General features: G+C 41.5%; 1 protein-coding gene across 1 annotated transcript in view; it reads left to right on the top strand.

Moving 5' to 3' along the window:
- Nucleotides 1–501: 501 nt before the first annotated feature.
- hoga1 (4-hydroxy-2-oxoglutarate aldolase 1) overlaps nucleotides 502–24755 on the top strand; it is a 40153-nt gene continuing 15899 nt past the window's right edge. The window contains exons 1-5 of the mRNA XM_061733154.1: nucleotides 502–940; nucleotides 3260–3388; nucleotides 5712–5839; nucleotides 11377–11511; nucleotides 21861–21957. Of these exons, the coding sequence (XP_061589138.1) occupies nucleotides 697–940; nucleotides 3260–3388; nucleotides 5712–5839; nucleotides 11377–11511; nucleotides 21861–21957 (733 nt within the window). The 5' untranslated portion in view covers nucleotides 502–696. The remainder of the gene's footprint in view (nucleotides 941–3259; nucleotides 3389–5711; nucleotides 5840–11376; nucleotides 11512–21860; nucleotides 21958–24755) is intronic.

The following is a 24755-nucleotide window of genomic DNA, read 5'->3' as shown; positions in this document are numbered from 1 at the left end:
AGAACTGGTTCAGAACTGGTTCAGAACTGATACTGAGCTGGTGCAGGACCGGTGTCGTGCCAAAAAGTGATTTCCTGCCAGAATGTGATTTGTGGCCGCGGGAGCGCGCACAGCAGCCCGTTGAGCAATAGCGCGGAAACATCAGATTTTCAGATTATGAAGCTCAAGAATGAGCAAGAGCAAGAATGGCAGGTGAAAATGCATGTTGTGTTGTAAAAGAGTTAAAAGCAATCCTGTGAGCTCTAGTGTTTATGAAGCTCAAGAATGAGATCAAATCATATTTAGGTAGAAACAACCTTTCATTCTGTATCTGGCCTTCAATCCATTTTTGGCAGGTGAAAAGACCCATTTTCAGGGGAGAAATCAGATTCTGGCAGGAAATCACTTTTTAGCAGACACCGGGTCCTCCCACTGGCCCACTGGCCCACTGGTCACGCCTGCACGCATGACTCCTGTGGTCGCGGGTGGAGCATGGGTGTATTATACTGGGGTGGAGCTGTGGGGTTGTTGCATGAGGGTTTCCCTTCTGGCTGCAGGAAAACCCGCTCTGAATAACGTGACACTGACGTCCCTCGGACGTGGTGAGGGGACCGGGTTCAACCCCGCTGTGCAAACATGTGAGGGGAGTTAGTGATTAACTGGCCCGGGCTGCAGCTCTGCACCGTCGCTCTGCACCAGTCCTGTCCTGTCTTCACCATGCACGCCGTCCAGAACCTGGTCCAGAACCTGGTGCGGGTCTCGGCCCGGGCCCACAGAGCCGCGGCCCCGGGGTTCGGAGCGGGGTTCCGCCGGTACCAGGTCCGGACCGGAGCCGGGGCTCCCCGGCTGGACCTCAGCGGGATTTACCCGCCCATCGCCACTCCGTTCACCGCCAGGGAGGACGTGGATTACCGGAGCCTGCAGCAGAACCTGCAGAAATATGCACAGATCCCGTTTAAAGGTCAGGGAAACTCCCGAACCCGAACCTTAGAGTCGTGAAGGATCAGAGTCTGGACCGGGCTTTCCAGAAGGACCATGGCGACTCAGGTCGAGGCCAGAGCACCGAGTATTGACCCACTTTAAACTGCGTTGCCTCGTGTCAGATCTGTGATCTCAGTCCGGGACAAAGTGTAAAGTCCTGGGGAAAAACAGCGACCCGCGGGCGCCCCCTGTCGGTCTTTAAATGCCATAACACCAACAATTTTACTGCCTCAAACATTAGTTTGGCGGTAACAAAAGTTACTAAATGTCCCTGCAGCATCATCATGACCTGTTTAAAACCGTTTTATTACTATTTTTACCTTTTTCTTGTAGCACTTTGAGATTCACTGAATGGAAAGTGCATTATAAATTAATTGTATTATTATTATTATTATTATTATTATTATTATTATTATTATTATTTCATAGTATTATTATTAATATTATTATTACTATTTTAAGCACAGATGTTATTTAATTAACATCCTTCCGATCAGAAACCAGTCGGCGCATGCTCAGTACGTGTGAGGAAACAAAAAAGGTGGCCCATATAATAACTTTGGAAAAGTAATTAATTTAGTTTGTTGTCTAAAATTTAGATAAAAGAGTTTAAAATCTAATAATATTTGTATTTATTAAAATACATGCAACTGAAGTCAATTTTAACTTGTGATTTTTTTTAAAGTAGAGTTCGATAATGTAAGAAATAACGTGAATAATGTAGTAAAGACCACCCATGTAATGACACTCAATTAACGTTTTCAGTAAGTTCGTTTAGAAAACCTTTTACGGCACTGTTTTATTTTTAAATCTCTTTAAGGAGGGTGGGGGCTAACTTTATCTAGGGAAATTGACATTTTTACTTGTAAATGAGTTTTCATGTATATTATTTCAGAAAAGACTCACTATTTAAATAAACACATGTTGTCTTATATCTTAAAAATATATGCAGTTTTTTCTTAAATATTATTGCCACAATGTCATTCCTTTAATGTGCTTTTATGTTCGTATCACAGTGACTTTTATTTTCCATACACTCCAAATTATGGCATACACTTTATCATTGCAGCCTCATCCAAATTAAAATATTCATATATTTTACGAATGTTACACATGTTTTTTTTTAAATAATATTTTTATTTTACTGTTAGATAATGGTCATGAATTGAGTATATTCAACTTTATACTGGAAACAAATGAAAATGGAATTTAAGTGATATTCATATGTTAAATATGACAACAAATATAAAATGTAGGGCTGGGGATCGATTCAAATGTCAAGAATCGATTCAATTCCGATTCTTAAGATTCAGAATCGATTATCAAGATTTGATCCGATTCGATCCGATTCCGATATTGATTTGGGTTAGTGTTATTAAAACTGTTTTTTGAGTTGTTGCATGAATTATATGACTGTGGTTCTGCAACATCTTAATACTAGTATTATATTGAGATTAAACAGCAAGTATTGCAGCTAATGATGCTGTAAGGACCAATCAGCTCCCAGAATGCTGATAGAACTGCTTTCAGAAACATCGTGGGGCAGAATTACCAAACAGATCCAGGGAGGAAACAGAGACGGATCAAATCAGTTTTATTTTTTCCCACATTCCATTTTTATTTGTTCCATTTTCTGTCTATTTTGGTTTTTAATTTTTGAGCATTTGGTTTTTAGCATTTGCAAATGTAACCCCAAGACAGTGTATAAAGTAATGAAATATAGACAATTTATACAATTATAACCTAACACTTTAATGTTTTCATACCTTTAAACATATTTAAAGGCAAAAACCAGTTATTCTCGTGTCCAACAAAACATTCCTTTTTTGGGGATAAACAAAAAAATAACCAAACGTTGTAATGTAATGATGAAAAAAAAAATACATAAAGAAAAAAAAATCGATCTTTAGACATATGATTCGATTTTTAGGAATTAATATGAGAATCGATTTAGAATTGGGAAATCAATTTTTTCAACACAGGCCTAATAAAATGAATGCCATCATTGCTTCAGCAAGCTTCTTTCTTTCTCTTTTGTTCTTTATTTCTCTTTTGCAAGATGAGGAATGCAAGCACTGGTTCTACTTGTTTATAACTGCAGGTGTGTCTTTCATCAGGTTTGGTCTCGCTGCAGATAAATGAGAACAAAACCTGCATCTTACCTCTAATTATTAGTCCCTGAAAAAGTCAGCGTGTTGATGTTGTCGGTGGGAAGGTTTTAGATCACGAATGGGCACGGAATTACAGGGTTGGAATCACAGAGGTATGAAATGAAAGTAAATGTGTTTTGGTGCTGCAGGTCTGGTGGTTCAGGGCTCCAACGGGGAGTACCCGTACCTGACGGAGGACGAGCGGGTGGAGGTGGTGAAGACGGTCCGGCAGTCGCTGCCAAAGGGGAAACTGCTGCTGGCCGGGTCAGGCTGTGAATGTGGGTACAAGTGTGTGTGTGTGTGTGTGTGTGTGTGTGTGTGTGTGTGCGTGTGCGTGTGCGTGTGCGTGTGCGTGTGCGTGTGCGTGTGCGTGTGTGTGTGCGTGTGTGTGTGCGTGTGCGTGTGTGTGTGTGTGTGTGTGTGACACTGTTGTTTTTTTAAAATAAATGATGTCTTTAGTGCTAAATCAAATGAAGTACCAGCAATAATCAGTTTCGCTCATGCTATAACAAAACTTGTAAGATTTTATCCAGCAGAAGTTCAACTTTTTCAAAAATTAACCACAAAAACAATTCTGACTGCAAATGAGACTCTGCAGAAGTCTTCATAAGAGGTTGTATTAAATTTGCCGTTACTGAGAGCAACCCTCCTTAAACTCACAAACAAATTCTAAAATTAAACGTTGTGGTGTTTAATAATGAGGGCCATCAGGAATGACTAAGAACCTTAATTTGTTCGTGATGAAGTTAATCAGCTTTGCAGTTTAGTCAGATTTTTACAGGTGCCAAAGGTCAGCGATGGAAACACTTAGAAAAGTGTTTTGATTTTTCCGAGACAACTTTAATCGGATTTTACTCCTCTCAGTTACAAACATTTGCATTTTAATTAAATCAAAAGTTAAAGATTTTGCAGAGTTGTATTAGAACAACAGGTTTTAAAAGCTTAAATTGACTTTTAAGTTGTTTCTAGTATATTTAATATACTCAATTTAAAGCTTATTATAGTTTCTAATTTTTATGATCTGATAACTTCAGTGAAGAAGTCTCTAACAGTTAAATGATATTTAAAGAACATCTAGATAAAGAAGAGTTGACTTACTTTAGAATACGTCCAAACTTCTTCTTAACTTTCCTTCTCCGCTGATGTGTAAACCTTTTATGTTGTTATATTGGAACGCAGGACCCACCTGACATTCAGCCAATCACAAACACTTGAGACATCAACATGTAAAGGAAGTTATTTACTCCCGACACTTTATTGTTATATAGTAATTACAAACCACAATACCACCACAGTTCTAGGGGAGGGCAAAAATATCCATATAGCAATATATCGCGATACTTTGCCAGCCGATTTGATATTGATATTCAAAATTTGAATATCTTTTTTTTCCCACTCTCAAGTAATAAATCATGACGCGTTGTTTATCCAGTACGACTTTATTGTTGACTTTAAATATGTTGTAATTTTAGCTTGTATAGTTACATTAAAAAGGCAGGGGTGATTGGAATTACATTGTTTTAACTCAGTTTGTCCCATGAATTATAGTATCACTATAATCTGATGTACGTGCAACCCAGATTTAAAAATGCATAATACGATTTACAGTTTTCAGAGAAATATGTATAACATCGTAATATATCGCAAAATTTGGATATCGCAATATTGTATTGTGACTCAAACATGGTGATGTGTTTTGTATCGTGAGGTCCTTTAGCGACACCCACCCTTAAATAGTTCAGTAAAATAACCAGTACTGGAGTTGAGGGGGGATGAGGGGGGATGAGGGAGGGTGGCATCTCCCCCTGAAATAAAAACGGTCCAAATCATCCCCCCTGTAAAACTGCCATCACTCCTTTCCATTCCCTATGTCATTTCATCAATGAATGTGGTTTTACTGCTATTTCAACATTTAGAGTCATCACCAGAAAAATAACACCAGAAAAATAACTTATTTCACAATTTTCACCTGTTTCAAGTACATTTTCACCTGAAATAAGTAGAAAAATCTGCCAGTGGGACAAGATTTATCTTCTTATTACAAGCAAAAAAATCTTGTTCCACAGGCAGATTTTCTACTTATTTCAAGTGAAAATCTACTTGAAACAGGTGAAAATTGTTGTTTTTTCCAGGGATGAGTCTTGTTTTAAGTGTAATGAGATTTTTTTTACTAAAATGGGACATTTCAACTAGAAATAAGACAAATATTCTTGTTAAGATTTAGAGTTTTTGCAGTGATCCATGTTACTTATCCTGTGAAGGACAGAGTCATATTGATAAGTTCAGAAAAGTGTTTTTTATTGTTGTGTTTTGATGTATTTGATGTAAGCCCAGTGGATATTTAAAGCTTACAGAAGGCTGCATTTAACTGCTGCTATGTCATTCCTGCAGTATTTCTGCAGGTGTTTTGGTCACTGCTATTATTATTTGTAATATATTATATTATTTGTAATTAGCACAAATTATCTGTCCCCATATGATAAAATCCACCATCCCCCCTGATTTATTTTTTACAACTCGAGTACTGAAAATAATATAAGGCTCATAGTGGTTTGAGACATTTCCTCTGAGTTAAAGCTGTTCCCCTGCTGGTTCTTTCAGCGACCAGAGCGACGGTGCAGCTGACGGAGAAGATGTCTGCAGCCGGAGCTGACGCCGTCCTCGTGGTGAACCCCAGCTTCTTCAAGGGCAGGATGGGCAGCAGCGCGCTGATCCGTCACTTCACCCAGGTGAGCGGCAGCGTGTCCCGTCACACACAGCTGTCACTAGATACGTGTCCTACAGCTCCTTTTACTAATCCCTACGCCGAGTTCAAGGTGTGGCCCTGAAAACTGATGCCAAGTCTGGAACTACACACAGTTCCTTCTTCAAGTGTTTTGCAGGGAAATATCATCATGGGCTTAAATTTAGTTTAGTTTGACGTATAACATTAGTCAAACATTTACACAACAGACAGCTGGATGGAGGACAGCTGAAGGAAGCTGCACTTTTCAACTTTGTAACGTTTAAATGTACTCAAACAGATGAGGAGAGCAGCGTTCATGTAGACTTCCATGAAAAAAACAACAAGAACCTTTTTTACCAGAATATAGGCAACCACTGCGTCACTTTTCATGATTATCAATGTAAAAGAGAGGTTTATTACAATAATTAAGAGCAATTAGTCTTCAGAGATGGTGGATCCTGTTTATGAGTTTGAATTCAACAAAAATAACTTAAAACAAAACATTTCAACCAAAAAATGCCAAAAACAAACATTTGGAAATGAATATGAGGACTCTTCAATAATAAAGTCAGAAACTCAGAATAATAAGTTTCACTCTCAGAAAAAGCACTTTAGTTAGAGTAAATGATAAATAATCACTTGAGTTCAGGCTGGACGGTCTGCTGAATTATTTAATTTCATTTATTGATTAATTCCAGACACGTCAAAACCATTGTATAACCAACAGCATTAACAGCAGTATGAATCTATGTATCTATATACAAATAGACATACATACACATATACACACGCATCTGGAACATACACAATCCCTTGTAAATAAAGGTATATAAATAAATGAATCTATTTTCACTGAATGTACCCAAAATAAATAAATCTATGAAGTAAATCTATACCCAGTTTGCACACACCTATCTATATATACATACCTATATACATGCACACGCATAACAATACACATCACACAAATCCTGTTTAACATGTCTGAAAAGGGGTAGGTAAAACGTATTTAATCTTATCCCTTCTCTAATGTCCCGTAATTACACTTTATGCCGGGGATCTAACTTCCGTCCTGGGAGGAATAGTATGAACCGAGATCATCCAAGCCAGGTTTCCTTAGACAAAGCAGCTATAGAAACACTAAACACCAGCAGAAATCAGAAAAGATGGAAGTGTGATCTTCAGCTGAGCTTGTTCCCGTAGAAAGGGAACTATACACTATATAACACTATAATGGAGCATTTGTGTTAAATCTACTTTAGCAAAGGGGAGAAAATACTTCTAAATAAAAAGATAAAAAGAAGGTATATTAGTTATAAATGGTAAGAGCAGACCTGTAGCAGCAAATGGAGCCAGAAAAGAGATGTGGCAGAGACAGTGCAGGTTCAGTGAAGTCGTAACTCAGTCCGACCTCGCCGTGTCTCCAGTATTTCTCCACTTTGCAATCGATCTGGCTGACACATGAACTCAGGAGCTGCCTTTTCTGTGTTATGACTAACAATACTATTCCATCATCTTTTAAATTGCCTTTTCTTTCTATTATTTCAACAGTAATTTTTTAGACATTTTGAAAAAACAATCCCAAAAGTAATGGTACCATATTGAACCATTTCATTGTAAAGAAAGACCACTTTACTTTGTAATTGATTTTTTTTCCCCACTCGTTACAGCAACACTATGCTCAAATGAACATTGAAACAGTTCAAGATGAAGCACAAAAACAACATCCAAAGTGGTACATGGCCACCATGTCTTCATCATTGATTGTGCTCATGTAGTAAAACTCTGAAACATGTGACCCGTAGCCATGATCTGAAGCAAATCTACTGGTCATGCTTGATGAAACTTGGAACATAATCCGCTGGCTACGAGGTTACGTTTGCAGTATTAAGGTGATGAGCAGACAGACGGATATGCCCTTGCAGATCCGTTGCTGGACGCAGCAAACTGAGCAAACGAAGCACTGCCGCCTGAAACCACAGGGGGCAGTGTGGAGCAGTACAGCTAACATGTGACCAGCAAAAGGAACAAACTAGAGAAGAAGAGGATTTTGCCCGCCGTCTACTGCGCTGCCTCTTTTCGTCTCTTTCTTAGAGCGTGCATTACCATGATCTGCTGCACTGTTACCATGGTTGCTGAAACTGCTTCTTGTTCCTCTTTTTCTTCTTCTTCTGGTGTTTTTAGGTGGTTGGAAACAACTTTTTAGTGGTGCATTTCCGCCACCCACCAGTGTCTGAAACTGATGTCAGACCATGAAAGTGAACTTTGAACTGAGCACGGTCCACTAGTGGATGAATTTGCTTCACAACCAAGGCAACATATGGAAGTATGAGGGTGGTGGCGTATGACAACGCGTGAAACGAACGTGCCTATTTACCTACGTAAGGGAGCATAGATGGCCCTTCAGTCACTGGGCTCGGTATAGAGGGTTTGCATTGACGTCACTTTCCCACTGGACTAGGCCCCTTAATCACACTGAGTGGCAAAAACAGCTGCAACTAGTGGAGAAGACGGGATAACAGCTGATTATGGACTTAGATTAAAGGCAGTTGGACTTGACAGTGACCCGTACAGTTACCCCAAGAACCAGTGGTCCATGGACATTAATATTTGGTACAGTTACCAAGAACCAGTGGTCCATGGACATTAATATTTGGTACAGTTACCCCAAGAACCAGTGGTCCATGGACATTAATATTTGGTACAGTTACCCCAAGAACCAGTGGTCCATGGACATTCATATTTGGTACAGTTACCCCAAGAACCAGTGGTCCATGGACATTAATATTTGGTACAGTTACCCCAAGAACCAGTGGTCCATGGACATTAATATTTGGTACAGTTACCAAGAACCAGTGGTCCATGGACATTAATATTTGGTACAGTTACCAAGAACCAGTGGTCCATGGACATTAATATTTGGTACAGTTACCCCAAGAACCAGTGGTCCATGGACATTAATATTTGGTACAGTTACCAAGAACCAGTGGTCCATGGACATTAATATTTGGTACAGTTACCAAGAACCAGTGGTCCATGGACATTAATATTTGGTACAGTTACCAAGAACCAGTGGTCCATGGACATTAATATTTGGTACAGTTACCAAGAACCAGTGGTCCATGGACATTAATATTTGGCCACCAATCCAGTTTCCTGATTTTTATATGTACTTAATTTCTACGCCGGGGGAATACACAAAGCAAAGCTTGAAGGATTACAAAAGTCTTGACGCTTGGTCCTACTTAGAGGCAGGATTTGTTGTAGAAATTAAAGTAATGAGGACACCGAACTTTATGATTTGACCGTTTAACGTTAGCTACCCAAAAATCCAACATTACCTGATACAAAATGGGAACCTCAAATCCACGTTTCGGTGCCTGGAATCCACTTGTTTCTGTGAATTGCAGCGATCCATTTGTCTCTCTTAAAGGAGCTTGAGGCCGGATTGAGGCAAGATTTATGAAAAAAATCCGTATACATTTTAAGTTTTCTAGTAATAATGTCAGATGAAGCGTTCCAAACCCAAAAGAGTGAGCCCTCTAGTGTATCTCTCCTTTGCCTTGAACAGGCTGTGTGCTGCAAAATGTGCTGCAATTCGGTCCCGATTTTCCCGCGCTGTCCTGTGGATGTGACGTCACATGACGCTGCATGCACGTTCTCCCCGTTCTCCCGTGCCGGCTTCGCTGTTGGCTGCAGTACCCCCAACGGCCGTCGTGGTGAAGGGTGGCGCTAGAGAGTCTCATTTCTTAAAAGGAGCCTCAAGCTCCTTTAAGCTTATTTTTCGGCAGTCTGTAAAACGATAACTCTGATTTCTTGCTAAATCTATGAGTACAGTCGATCACACAACAGCTCTTTCCCATTTTAGATGTTTTCCAGTTGCTCAAACTGAAAGTTCACCTTTATTTACCCATTAATATTCAACATTTCTACCCGCGGTCAGAGGCCTCTTATGTTTCACAACATGACTAATCCTTGGACACACTTTGATATTTGATTTAGTATATTTAGTATCTTTAGTATTTTTTATCTTCTACTGCCCTTATTGTTCAGCTGTGTTCTTTTATATTTATATACTTACTTCTCCTGCTGTAAGTACATGTTGTATGTGATGTCTGTATGCTACTGAGACCTCGGATTTCCCTTTGGGGGATTAATAAAGTAATCCATCTATCCATCTAATAACTTGTAGAGGACTTAAAGAGCCTGGTTGCTAATAAAATAGCAGACAGATAGGATGTGTAGTCGATATAGTCTACACATCTACAAATTTCACGATATATTGCGATGATATACATAGTTCGCTGAAAACTGTAAAAGCCATTATGGATCTAAAAATCTAGTTGCACATTCATAGTGATAATGGGACAAACTGAGTTAAAAAAATATAATTCAAATTATTCATGACTTTTTTATTGTACCTATACAAGCTAGAGTTACAACATTATTGCATATGTTTTTCATATAATTTACATAATATGAAATTAACATTAACAATATTATTTAAGCCCATGTATACAATAAAGTCATACTGGATTTACAACCTGTCTGAAACATGATTTACTGTATTATTTGGAAAAATAAATAAATAGTACATTTTGATATCAAATCGGCCGGCAAAGTATTGTTATATATAGTCATATTGATATTTTTGCCCTCCCCTACTCATCATGGAGGTTTTTGAAGTCAATGAGAAAACACATCCATTTCTAATCATCACAACAGCTGCAGTAATGTAGAAAGAAAGATGCCTCACAGTGAGGATTATCAGCGTTCATAAGTCCCTTCATCTTTGGCCTGTAGGAACTATGATGCTGAATTAATTCCAAAAAACTTGGGACACTGTCTGCAATGTAAATAAAAACAGAATACAGCGATTTGCAAATCTCCGTTACTTTTCCAACCTTTCGTTAGCCCAGTTACATTTCTGAGATGTGTTGCTGTCATCAAATTCAAAATAACCAAACATTTTCCATGAAATGGCAAAACGTTTCAGTTTTAACATCTGACATGTTTATAATGATATTGGGAAAAACACATGGGTTTACGAAATGTGTAAATCATTTTATTCTTTGTTTTTGTTAAGTTTTTTTAATTCACTTTTTACAGGGCTTTTGGAAGTGGAAGTGGGGTTGTACAATTTGTAAAATATTGATGTCGGCCAATTAAAATGAGATAATATACTAACAGAAAATCTTAACTGTGAAGTGTAGATCTGATCAGAGCGACAGCTGACTGAGAAATCTGGGTTTTTAGCTTCGTGCTTTACAGAATAAATCTTCATAGTAACTTATCTGCCCCTGCTCTTGTGCAACTGACTCTTGGATAGATTCAACCGGGATAACTATAATATCATGGCTTAATCCCTTATCTTGGTCCGGTGCTAATGTCCTCTGGTGACTAAGAAACTGGTCACTAAAGCCATCCTGAGCTTGATTGATCCCTAGATAGAATCGGAGGGAGAGATCAAGCGAGGGCTGGTCTGTGACTCAAACATCAAGCCTTTACCAGGAACCTGACCTGAGCTTCTCCACCCTGCAGGTGGCAGACAGCAGCCCGGTTCCTGTGGTTCTGTACAGCGTGCCGGCCAACACCGGGCTGGAGGTGCCGCTGGACGCCGTGGTGGAGCTTTCTCAGCACCCAAACATCCTGGGCATTAAAGACAGCGGAGGAGATGTAAGGATGCAATTTCTACTTTTCCATGGAAACTGTGTGATGAAGAAATCCTGATTTGCATGTCGGTTAAAGTGCCACTAAAACAGAACTCTGTATAACGTGTCAGGTTTTTATTTGTTGCATCATTTATTTATAAAGTAACATCAAAGATGGCCTTTTATGAAATCTTCTCTCAGAAAAGTGATCAAATTTGACTGTGCATGAATGAACCCGTTAATACGAGAAATTCAACTTCTCTGGAACAAGAATAATGGTTTTCTATTTGAAAATTTGAGGCAAAGTCCATAGGTGTATTACTGTTACTTTATTTGAATCAAGTGTTAAAAAAAAATTTGTGACAATCTCTGTAAAGGTCAGTTGTTTGAAAGGTAAGATTTGCAGTGACACCTCGCATAATTCAAAAGGAGATCATAGCCCAGGATTCATTTATTTAGGGCTTCAGTGCATAAATACACCAGAGCAAGAAATGTACATTTCATGTGAGAATTACAAAAATAAAAAAGAAAAGTGTGTTAGACATGGTTGGAGGCAGATCCCGACTTGCCCTGGGCCACGTGTGGTTGTTTGCATCAGTTTAACAGAATAGGGCATGAGCTGTAACTTGTTCTCCTTCTTGATGTGATTTCTCACTGAGACTTATGGACAATATTGAAGTGGAGGAGTCGTGACCTGCGACTGAGAGTAGGTGTTCTGACACCGGGCAGCAGATTTGGCTCCAGAATGGCTTCATGGTCTTGATATTTCCTTGCACCCGTACAGTTTCAAGACTCCCTGTAGATGCAGGAAAGCAGCTCCAGAACTAGAGATGGGCGGTATGGACTAAAAAATCTATCACGATCATTTCTGGCATTTATCCCGATAACGATAAATAAAATACCAATTCAACTCCACCTTTGTAACTATAAATCTTTCACCACATTCAGTCTTTGGAGCCAAAACACTGCTCTAAAAGATACTAAATACTACTAAACTACACCAATTAAATTGAATTAATAACCAATTAAATGAGTTACACCTGTACTGCAAAACTGGAATGACTCAAATCCGCCATGTTTGTTACACAAAAACCTCATTAACGGGAATTTATCCTTCTTTCTTTCTTTCTTTCTTTCTTTCTTTCTTTCTTTCTTTCTTTCTTTCTTTCTTTCTTTCTTTCTTTCTTTCTTTCTTTCTTTCTTTCTTTCTTTCTTTCTTTCATTCTTTCTTTCTTCCTTCCTTCACGTACGTTGTGCGTGGATTTAACACAGAACCATAAATCAGTTTTACACAAAAACGTCATTAACAGGAATTTATCATTTTTACCGCGAGTTGACTAATTCTTACCGTGGGGAGTTTTTTTGACGGTTTATTGTGAACGGTAAAATATCACCCATTCCTATCCAGAACTAACCGAGCCTCTCCGTGTTTCACACTTGTTCTTTTCTTTGAAGGCTTCATTTCTGCGTCCATAAACATAGAGCTGATCTGACTTGCCAGCTTGTCTCATCCATCAATCATCTCTCTTTTTAATGATTTTACTTCAGCAGTGGAGCGTTCCTAGAGTGTCTTCCATCAAGTCCACTTTAGCTCAAACAGGGACAGATAATGTGATCTGCCCCGACGTTATTTCACCTTGGATTCAGCTGGAATCTTTTTTGGAAATTGTTCTGGGCCCTTTGGTTTCCATTTGTATTATCTGTCTCTTCAACTTGTCATCGATTTTCCTCTTCCAGACACGTTCAGGGAGGTTGGTTACAGGACCGAGGACCTGGGAACTTCTAAATGCAACTGTAGTTACAAGAACATCCAGCTCTTTGGAGATGGTTCTTCAAGCCTGCACCTTTCAAATGTTTCCTTAGAATGTTCTGTCTGAGCACATCAGACAGGTCTTTTCTTCCCTTTGTCTGGTGAACACCATCATACCAACAGCAGAGTGATGACTTTTCATCCTCTCAGTAGTCACACTGACTGATTGCAAGGTTGAAAACACCCGTGACTCTAATTAGAGGACACACTTCACTTTATTGTCTTTTCAAGGGGTACCAGCTCTTTTTTTCTAGGTCAGTTTAATTAGTTTGTTTCTTCTTCCTTTTCTTTTTTTCATGACTCTGTTGAGTCGAAATTCAAAAGCAATGTCTGATTTTCATTAGTCGATGTTTGGTAAATTATCATTTATTATTGAGTTCTCGTGTGTACAGTTAGTTAGGTCTCTAGGAGGTGTTAATGTTTGAACGTTAAACGCAAATATAAGCTATATCTCTGTAGCCCAACTGGGATTGCAAATGAATTCATTTAACTGTATGGATTGTTATAATACTTGGAAGTTATTGTGGAAAGAGTGCGTTCACCAGAGTCCCATAGCTGGTGTTTCCTCTAACTGCATGAATAAAAGATCATGACTTGGACCATACAGGTCATTTAAAACCAGTGTAACATCAGCAGTATTCTTGTTGTTGTGGCTTTGAATGTGAGTTTAGGAGAGCCAGCGACTCTATTCTCTTAACGGTAGGTGTCGCGTCTGGCGATGGAGCGTTTCACTAAGAAATGGACAACGGCCACTGGGTTTCAGTTGCACAAGGACGGTACTTGGACATCTGGAGTTTTCTGCTCCAGAGTACACTGCACAAACTCCAAATCTTACCAGGAATATTTGTCTTATATTAGTTAAAATGTTTCATTTTTAGTCAAAAAATCTCATTACACTTAAAACAAGAGTAATTGCCAGAAAAATAACTTATTTGACAATTTTCACCTGTTTCAAGTAATTTTCACTTGAAATAAGTAGAAAAATCTGCCAGTGGAACAAGATTTATCTTCTCATTACAAGCAAAAAAATCTTGTTCCACTGGCAGATTTTTCTACTTATTTTAAGTGAAAATCTACTTGAAACAGGTAAAAATTGTTGTTTTTTCCAGTGATGAGTCTTGTTTTAAGTGTAATGAGATTTTTTTTGACTAAAAATGAGACATTTTAACTAAAAATAAGACAAATATTCTTGTTAAGATTTTGAGTTTTTGCAGTGTTATACTCTCATCTGCTTTATGATGTTCCTATTAAAGCTGAAACGATGTGACTGGAGGACTAGCACTACTGACTGCAGGTATCCCAAGAGGATTGGCAGTGGAGTTGGTTTTATTTCCTCAAACCAAACAAAACAGAGCTGGATCTACTTTGGATTCAGTATCATATCGTCTTCACTTCAAATCTAGTGCTGGACAGCTAATAAAAGATCTGAATCCCATGTGAAAGCTCTTTGATAAAGAGTGGTCCTTTAGTGTCCAAAACATGTCTCAAACATCTGGGGTCAAGGTTTCCACGCCAGCAGTCACAACTGTAACAGCAGAAACCCAGAGATAGCAACAGTAACTAAGGTGGGCGGGGCTTAGCGACAGGTCAGTTCTCTGACGTCTGGATCAAATGTCTGTGACAAGCTTAGGTTAAAATACCCAGACAAAATACACAAGTGTCATTGTTTATGGATTTCTGGTTTGTGTTAAGATTGGGTTTGGTTATTTTCTGTTCTGTGTTTCATTATTTTATTCTCCTTCGCTCCTCCCATCTCTTCTCTTTTCACTCCAGTCCATGGTTTCACTGACTGTGTTTCCATGCATCAATAACTCTTTTAAAACCCGAATATTGGCAATAACCTGAATTTGCACGACCAATAACCCCTTTGAATAACCTGAATTTGCTCATATTCCGGTTTTTAAAAACCCCAATATGAGCCCTGGGTTACTCCTTTTAAAACCTGAATATTGGGTCATGTAAACGCCAAACGGAATATCCCCATCAAACGGAACATGAATTTGTTTTCTGCACATGCTCTGTTCACAAGGAATCCTGGTCTTTTGAGTCCAGGAAGTTCTTCTAAACACGGAGGAACACAAGACCAGGAGGAGACTAATCACTTCATAAATGGAATGAAGGATATGAACATTTCTGCATTTGTAGACGCTAGAAAGTACCGGGATAGAAGATTTACAAGAAGGTGAGAGAAAAGTTGCGCGAAGCAGCATTTGTTTTGAACCAGCGTCGCTGGTTTGATCCAGATATCCCGAATGATTAATCACCATGTAAACGGAATATTCCGAATGTCTCAGTAACCGGAATATTAACAATAACCCAAAGTTTGACTGCATGTAAACATAGTCATTGATTGCGCCGTATGTGTCTCATGTGTGCTGATCCTCTTTAACCACCAGTGTCCTGTCAGCCGTGTGTGTGTAGTAAAGCTGTTTATGTCCATGATCCTGGGTTTATCATTTGGTTGTTTGTTCTTGTGTTTCTTGAAATATTCCTCATTCTCTTGTTTTAATCTTGATATTTCCAGCTGCTTTATTTGTGTTTTAGTTTAAAAGTCTTTTTTTGTGTGTTTTCCTCTCCAGTTTGCCTTCCCTTCAGCCGTCTCTCCCGGTTGTTCAGGCCTGAGTCCTGTCGCCCCCCGTGAGCTTATATTGTCCTGTCTTTCTCCGTTTCCCTGCCAGTGCGTCTGTTTCCCTACCCTGCCGTGTTCCCGTGCTTATCTTTGCCATTTCATTGTTTTTCCTGCGGTGAGCTTGGTTTACAGTATCTCCTGAAATACCTGTGCTGTTTCACCTAATCTGTTTTCCTGCTCTGTGTTTCTGTTCATTTATCTTTAAACATTTTTCACATGTCCCCTTTTTAAATTAGTTGTGTTTGTCGGGACAGGATGAGCAAATCTGTCTTGGCCCAAAACTGACAGAAAAGAATCACATTTCCTTCCTTTTTTCTTTTATGAATTATGAATGTTAGTTTTTTATGGAATATTTCCTGCTCTTTCTGAAGTGTTGACTGATTGCCAGTAACTTCTGCACAGATGGAGTGGCGACTGCTGAAGAACCTAAAACCAAAGTGTGTCTAGCTTTATAATGCACGCTTGATTGCAGGGTTATGTGCTGGAAAGAATCAAGACGGTGAGCTCTCGTCGAGCTCTTAATACCTTTTTGTCTGTGTGGGTAGCATTTGCAAGAAGTTGCAAATGGATTTCTGATTTGGGAAATAACATGTTTGTCCACTTGCTGGGAGACAGGAGTGTGGGTGTAGTTCAAGTACAGAGCAGCCCTGCTCCGTGGTGGGCGTGATGAGGACAAACACACAAAACAAGGGATTATGGGTCAATTTCAGGAAAGCAGAGAAGTTACAGAAAGATTATTTAGAACACAAAAAGACAGAACATCATCAGCCAGCTCCAGCTTGAAAACTTAAGCACAAAATGTCTCTGCATGTGTTTCTTTCCAAGCTCGGGTTTCTGAGTTAGTGAGAAATGAGTTCTGTTGTGCTGGCTTGTATTGAAATGAATGTTTCATCTCCACCGTCTGTTATGTGCGTTAATGTTTACCAGAATAATGGTATCATGTTGTCACAGTTACCAGGAGAGGACACACTGGTTATTTCTGAGGATTGAAGATCAGCCTCTTGATTCACCAGTTTCTCCAAACACAGAAGTCTGATCACAGCAGGTCTTAGATCAATACCCGGCGTGGAGACGCGTGCTGGTCTGGAACAACCTGCAGGACAATGATTGAAAGTTCCCCACCATGTGTTAATCAGGGTGGGAGGGGCATAAAAGAATCAAGGTTTTGGAGAGTCAATGCTCTGCAGCTGAATCTCTTACATCACTTAGAACCAGTACTCGAGTTGTAGAAAAGAATCAGGGGGGATGGTGGATTTTATCATATGGGGACAGATAATTTGTGCTGATTACAAATAATATAATATATTACAAATAATAGCAGTGACCAAAACACCTGCAGAAATACTGCAGGAATGACATAGCAGCAGTTAAATGCAGCCTTCTGTAAGCTTTAAATATCCACTGGGCTTACATCAAATACATCAAAACACAACAATAAAAAACACTTTTCTGAACTTATCAATATGACTCTGTCCTTCACAGGATAAGTAACATGGATCACTGCAAAAACTCACAATCTTAACAAGAATATTTGTCTTATTTCTAGTTAAAATGTCTCATTTTAGTAAAAAAAATCTCATTACACTTAAAACAAGACTCATCGCTGGAAAAAACAACAATTTTCACCTGTTTCAAGTAGATTTTTACTTGAAATAAGTAGAAAAATCTGCCAGTGGAACAAGATTTTTTTGCTTGTAATAAGAAGATAAATCTTGTCCCACTGGCAGATTTTTCTACTTATTTCAAGTGAAAATTTACTGGAAATAGGTGAAAATTTTCAAATAAGTTATTTTTCTGGTGTTATTTTTCTGGTGATGACTCTAAATGTTGAAATAGCAGTAAAACCACATTCATTGATGAAATGACATAAGGGATGGAAAGGAGGGATGGCAGTTTTACAGGGGGGGGGGGGTGATTTGGACCGTTTTTATTTCAGGGGGGGATGATTTGGATCGTTTATATTTCAGAAGGGATGCCATCTCCCTCAACTCCAGTACTGCTTATATCCGTGTTTCCTAATTTTGTCACATCATCGAGAGGTTTTCCTTTAGTGTGAATGATTCATGATGCATAACTGAATTCTAAAACCTCCTCAGTGATTTTATCTCACTTCTAGTTATTACTGATTTAGCTGCCATTGATATGTTGCATGTTTGCAGACTAAAGCGAGTAACACACATGAAGATGACCGGGCTGTTTTTGTCCCGACCAACTCCTGGTTATCTTAAATCTTAGAAGAGTATCCTATCAGATTGTCCTGTGGTCTGAGGTGTGTTAACAGTGAATTTGTCCCAATAATCAGCTCTGAAGCGGGTCTGGGCCGACAATTGCAAGTATTAGGGCCAGTCCCAATCCCCCCACTAGTACTACTTTTCAGTCCTACCCCTAAATTTTGCGTGTTCCCGTGAGGGTAGTGGTGTCCCAATTCCTCTTTGCATGTAGGGCTAGTGGACATAATGAGGACTAGGCCATATGAATCTAGCCCTTAAAAACGAGGGATTTCAGATGCTGACTCACCGACGGAGGGCCAGAAAAATTTCCCAGAATGCTTTACGTCATCATTTGCAGACTGAATCAAACAAAAAAACATGGCGGACATTTCTTATTTTTTAGTGAATAAAATCAATATTTTGAGTTAGTTTCTGCATAAAAATGCGTTTTGATTACGCTTCTAGCAATAAATATATTTTTTACTTTCATAATATTCACTCAGTGAATGTACATAATCAATCGCTTCCTCGTTGTTGCGTTGTATCTTCAGATCTCGCCAGAATAAAGGCTGAATTATGGTTCCGCGTTACACCAACGCAGAACCTACGGCGTAGGTTACGCGGCGATGCACACCGTACGCAGTACCCTACGCCGTAACCTACGCCGTAACCTACGCCGTAGGGTACGCCGTAGGGTCTGCGTCGATTTAACGCGGAACCATAAATCGCCGGCGGCTCTTCTCATCCCGAAAAACATCTTAGCAAAGTTCTTAACAGGCGTTATTTGGATAAACTGAGCCCAGGTTGGGGATCTTAATGGTTACTTTTACACCTGAAAAAATATTAAAACTTAATAAAGTGGCATATTAACACCGCTACAGCGGAAATTAAGGGTGCTTTCACACCTGTCCCGTTTCAAGCAGTTGTTCCGATACAGGGAACGTTTCCCCCTAAAGATCGTAACGTTTGGTATATGTAAACACAGCAATCGCGCTCTGAAACGGCACAAAACAAGCGAGCCGAGATCACCTAGAAGAGGTGGTCTCGGCCCCATTCCAATCGAGAACTGAAACGGTTCATTTTTTTTATTTGTAGTGAGAACATAATCCACACAGCAACCGATACAACTCCATTCATGCGTATGTGCTGCCGCGGCGCAAGGAGAGGAGTCGGTGCAGCCTCCACCAAATTCTCTCCTATTGGACGTGCCGAGATGTCGTCCCAGCGCAGCACGGTGAAATTAAAAGATGTTCAATCCGGGCAGGTGGCCTCTCACCCGCCGCTGAGCTCCGCTTTGCGCGGAGCGGTCGCACATAAATGAATGGGTAAAGCATGATTTATGGTTCCGCGTTAAATCGACGCAGAGCCTACGCCGTATCCTACGCCATAGGCTCTGCGTTGGTGTAACGCAGAACCATAAATCAACCTAAAGCCAATGGCTGCGGTCTGAAAGGGGCGTGTTGTTTATCCCGGGGTGCGGAAGAGGAAATTCCTTCCGCGTTCATTTGACCAATCAGAGAACAGCTGGTTCGCGCATGGCATTTGTTAACAGCTTTGAAACGGTACAGACGTTTGCCTTGTGAACACAAACCCCACGAACGAGAAACGGAACAACTGTATCGATTCAGCCCCAGAATCGGAACAAAACAAACGGGCCACAGGTGTGAAAGCATCCTAAAACAGCTTTTGGCCCTCGGCTTCCTGATATGGTGTGACGTATGTGCAAACGTAACTACGCAGTCGCTTACGTACCCGAACGTAAACCACGCAGTGACGTAGCAAGTGGTGTACCAATCCCTAGGGAAGATTACAAGGGCCCTACGCCTGTGGCTTCATTTTTAGGGCTAGTGGTAGAAAGTAGGGGGTCTATTGGGATTGGCCCTTAAACTTGCTCAGTGGACTATAAAGTCAGTGTTCACGCCATCTCCAGGATTTTTTTATGGTCTTTTTTTTATATCTGGATCTTTCCAAACACAACAGTCCCAAGACCACCATCCTTTCATCGCGTTGTGTTTTCTGGTTGCTATAGCTGTTGCTATGTTTGTTCGTCTTCGTTTTTCTTAGATCGCGTGAGATTTCTGGCTCGGAGGATGAGATTCTGGACTGAGGGACAGAATGGTTGTGTGTGTGTGTTGTGCTCAGATTATCAGAGAACAACACACACACACACCCTCTTCATGTTGGGGTCTCTACAGAGAAGAAATGTCTTCAGATGTAAAACAGAAAAGTCCTTCTGCGTGTGCCCTGCTTAAGGGAGCCTCCTGGGATCAGCTGCACATCTCTGATTGGCTGAAGAAGAAATAATGGATTAGTAGAGGAGCGGCTTTTGAGTCAAATATCCTGGTGCCTTCTAACGCTAGAAAAGAGGTTTCTACCCAGCAGAGTTGTAACTCTGAAATCCATCACGCCGGTGAGGATGCAAAAATCACATTGAACACTTTAATTAAAATGCAGGCACGGTTAATCCTCCCGCCTCTCAACGGGAGGAAGACCTGCTCTGTTTCATGAACTTGTGCCACAATGTGTCAACTCTTGATGGTGAGAGCGCGACTCATTTGTACAAAGATAAACACAGGATGCATCTTTCCTGGAAGTGTTTGAAGGCATCTGCAGGCTTGATCACCTCCTCATTAGTGCGTGTGGTTTGGGAGCCGTGCATGCTCCTTGAGCACAGTTGGCATCACATACTGACGAGTCCAAGCCCCCGTAAAAATGACGTCTTCCATCATTATAGCAGCCTAAAAGCTTCAGTTGTTCAGTGACATAACCAGCTGGTTCTAACTAGTAATGTCATCGCTCGCTGTGTCCATCTTTACATAAACGTTGTTATTCAGCCACATGGCACAGTTGTCTGTATTTTAAAAAAAAGAAACAAGATGTACTGTATACATAATTTAGAGTTGATGGTTTAGTTTAATTCAAGCTGCACACTGCCAGCTCATGACAATAATGAGGCTTAAAAAATAAAAGGTTAATGAGTGTTTTTGTCACCTGGGGAGACGCTGGTCTTTCTGGAATATTATTTTTCCTATTAGACAGCTGTATCTAAATAGCTCCGGCTTTCAGGGGACCAGCAGGAGCTCCTATAACCTGATTGACTCAACGATCAATTACAGTCCTGCATGTTCTAATTGACTAATATGGGGAAGTTGACTGACAGCCGGACGTTAAAAATAGACCCCTCCATGGTAATATTGATGGAGGCTGAAGCAGGAATGGTGGGTTTTCCCTTTGGAGCCTTCAGCTGCAGGATCTTCTCATGTTAGCTTTGAACATTTCAGGTTAATTTGGATCCCGCGCTTCATATCTGAGCTGACAAAAGTGAATTAAAAGAGGCAAAACCAAATGGAGAGGGGATATTCATGAGCGTCTCCCATCCTCCCGCCTCCCTTTACTCCTCATCTTTTGAAGTTGATTCCTCTTTTTCTGTTCTCACTTGGGACTTGTCTGTTTTCTTTTCCCTTCCCATCTCCCTCTTCTGTTTTGGATCTTAAATGATACCCCGCTCCAGAAAGCTCCGCCACCATAGACACGCTGCTTGTCTCATTTTGAGCGATTTGTTTACCCTGCGAGTCGCTGGCTGCCTCGTCATCTCTGGTGATTTCTGCGTCTCCAGGGATTAAAAAAGCTCTGTCTGATACTGGCTCTGATGGAGGGAAGTGCTGATGATGAAAGGGTTTTGTGTTTGACTTTTATATTCTCCTCTTCTTGTCTTTGTTCCTCAGATAACACGGATCGGCCTGCTGGTTCACAAAACCAGCACGCAGGACTTCCAGGTTCTAGCCGGCTCAGCAGGGTTTCTGATGGCGGCCTATTGTGTTGGTAAGAACACCTAAACTAAATCTACTTTTGTTCCTGCTCTTTAGATCTATTTTCTTTCTCATATACACCAGTAATGATCTCATTTAACTGCAATATCATTTTCTAAGATATATTTTGATGGAAATGGGAAATCCATCAGCATGCAGTTTGTAAAGTGTGATAATCGTCTCTGAGGTCTATCATCATAAAATAAACACGTTCCAGCAGTAAAATGATAACTGCAGACGTGGGTCCTGGTGTTGAGCCCTCAGCTCTTCATCAGTGAGGTTTTGCTTTAAATAGACGCGTGACCCTGCCATGTGCAGCCCCCTCTCCACGGGAGGAAAAGCAGGTCAGCTGGGAAGTATTTAGTGCAGATGTTGATGCAACATCTGTCATGCCAACTTTCCACTTGACCCTTCACAGAGTAAATTAAATCCCCATTACTCTTTGTTGAAGTTAAGCAGTCAAATATGTTCTGCATGCCGGTGCCCGGAGAAGACGCATTTCTGGCGTGAGATAAGCAGCTAGTGGTCGGAGGCAGAGCGAGGCGGCTCTGGAGCTGGTTAGATTCACGCCTGCAGCAGAAACCTCACAGTGTCAGCGCTGGGGTCATGTGAAATGTATTCTCAGATGTGGTCCAAGTACAAGAGAAACAATGGGAAGAAAAGGAGAGAGATGCAAGAGGAGGAGATGAATCCCATGGGAGAGAGAATCCAAGAGAAGCTCTGACAGCAGGTGGAAGGCAAAGGTGCTGATGGAGGTATTGATTGATGAATAGATACTTGATGTCATAGTTTTTGAGCAATACATTTATCTAAAACAGCTCGTCTAAGTATATAGTGACAAAGGTAAACTACATTTAGTTTTAGATTTTAGATGTTAAGTTGTACTATGAAATCCTGTGTTTTAGTGCTCGGCACCATTTAGGACCATGCCCCTGGATTAAATTGGCTTCAATAGGTGTGTCACCGGTCCTGTTCATAATTTTTATGGACAGGATTTCTAGGTGTAGCCAGGGGCCGGAGGGGATCCGGTTTTGGAACCACAGGATTTCATCTCTGCTTTTTGCGGATGACGTTGTCCTGTTGGCTTCATCGGACCGGGACCTTCAGCATGTGCTGGGGCGGTTTGAGGCCGAGTGCAACGCGGCAGGGATGAGAATCAGCACCTCCAAGACCGAGGCCATGGTTCTCCATCGGGAGAGGGTGGCATGCCTTCTCCGGGTGGGTGGAGAAGTCCTGCCTCAGGTGGAGGAGTTCAAGTATCTCGGGATCTTGTTCACGAGTGAGGGAACGATGGAGCGTGAGATTGACAGACGGATCGGTGCAGCGTCCGCAGTAATGCGGTCGGTGTACCGGACCGTCGTGGTCAAGAGGGAGCTGAGTCGAAAGCTCTCGATTTACCGGTCAATCTACGCCCCTACCCTCACCTATGGTCACGAACTTTGGGTAGTGACCGAAAGGACAAGATCGCGGATACAAGCGGCCGAGATGAGTTTCCTCCGCAGGGCGGCTGGACGCTCCCTTAGAGATGAGTTTCCTCCGCAGGGCGGCTGGACGCTCCCTTAGAGATAGGGTGAGGAGTTCGGTCACCCGGGAGGAGCTCGGAGTCGAGCCGCTGCTCCTTCACATTGAGAGGAGTCAGCTGAGGTGGCTTGGGCATCTGTACCGGATCCTCCTGGACGCCTCCTTAGGGAGGTGTTCCAGGCATGTCCCTCCTCCCTAGGGAGGTGTTCCAGGCATGTCCCTCCTCTCTAGGGAGGTGTTCCAGACATGTCCCTCCTCTCTAGGGAGGAGTTCCAGGCATGTCCCACCTCCCTCGAGAGGTGTTCCAGGCATGTCCCTCCTCCCTAGGGAGGAGTTCCAGGCATGTCCCACCTCCCTAGGGAGGAGTTCCAGGCATGTCCCACCTCCCTCGAGAGGTGTTCCAGGCATGTCCCTCCTCCCTAGGGAGGTGTTCCAGGCATGTCCCTCCTCCCTAGGGAGGTGTTCCAGGCATGTCCTTCCTCCCTAGGGAGGTGTTCCAGGCATGTCCCTCCTCCCTAGGGAGGTTTTCCAGGCATGTCCCTCTGGGAGGAGACCCCGGGGAAGACCCAGGACACGCTGGAGAGACTATGTCTCTCAGCTGGCCTGAGAACGCCTCGGACTCCCCTCGGACTCCCCTCGGACTCCCCTCGGACTCCCCTCGGAGGAGCTGGAGGAAGAGCTGGAGGAAGAGATGGAGGAAGTGTCTGGGGTGAAGGAAATCTGGGCATCTCTGCTGAGGCTGCTGCCCCCTCGACCCGGGAACGGATAAAGCGGAAGAAGATGAGTGAGTGAGTGAGAGGTGTGTCTCCACCAGCAGGAGTTCCAGGGGGACTCCCGGGGGGCTGGATCATCCACACGTGTCTCCATTACCAGGGACGGCCCTGGAAAAGTGGCTTTCAGCACTCCCACGTGAACATAAGTCCTGCCAACACAACTCATTTGAACCAGAGACGTTTTGCTACGAGTACATTTGACGGAGTTGGGGATTACAGGAAATAAACGATAGCTGGACCGCTGAGCTGGTTCAGGTCTTGTTGGCGTATTACCCCAATGTAAAGGTCCGGCAGGGTTTTCTTTTGATCTCAATCACCATGAACAAAGTATATTGTAAAATAAACAACAACCACGATAAAGGTAGCATCCCTGGTTTACGTGTTTCTTCTTTTGCTGCATTCTTCCTGTTCATCTCCCCGTATGCTTCTGGCCAGCGGACGGCCGGGCCGAGGAGACGGTCGGCCCGGTGAGAGGTTCCGGTCTGGCGGGTGGTGTGGCGGTCCGGTCTGGCATTAG

This window comes from Cololabis saira, chromosome 1 (assembly GCF_033807715.1).
Source record: "Cololabis saira isolate AMF1-May2022 chromosome 1, fColSai1.1, whole genome shotgun sequence".
In the NCBI taxonomy this organism is placed as follows: Eukaryota; Metazoa; Chordata; class Actinopteri; order Beloniformes; family Belonidae; genus Cololabis; species Cololabis saira.
Note: the sequence above shows the minus strand (reverse complement) of the source record. Positions and strands in the feature narration are given on the sequence as shown.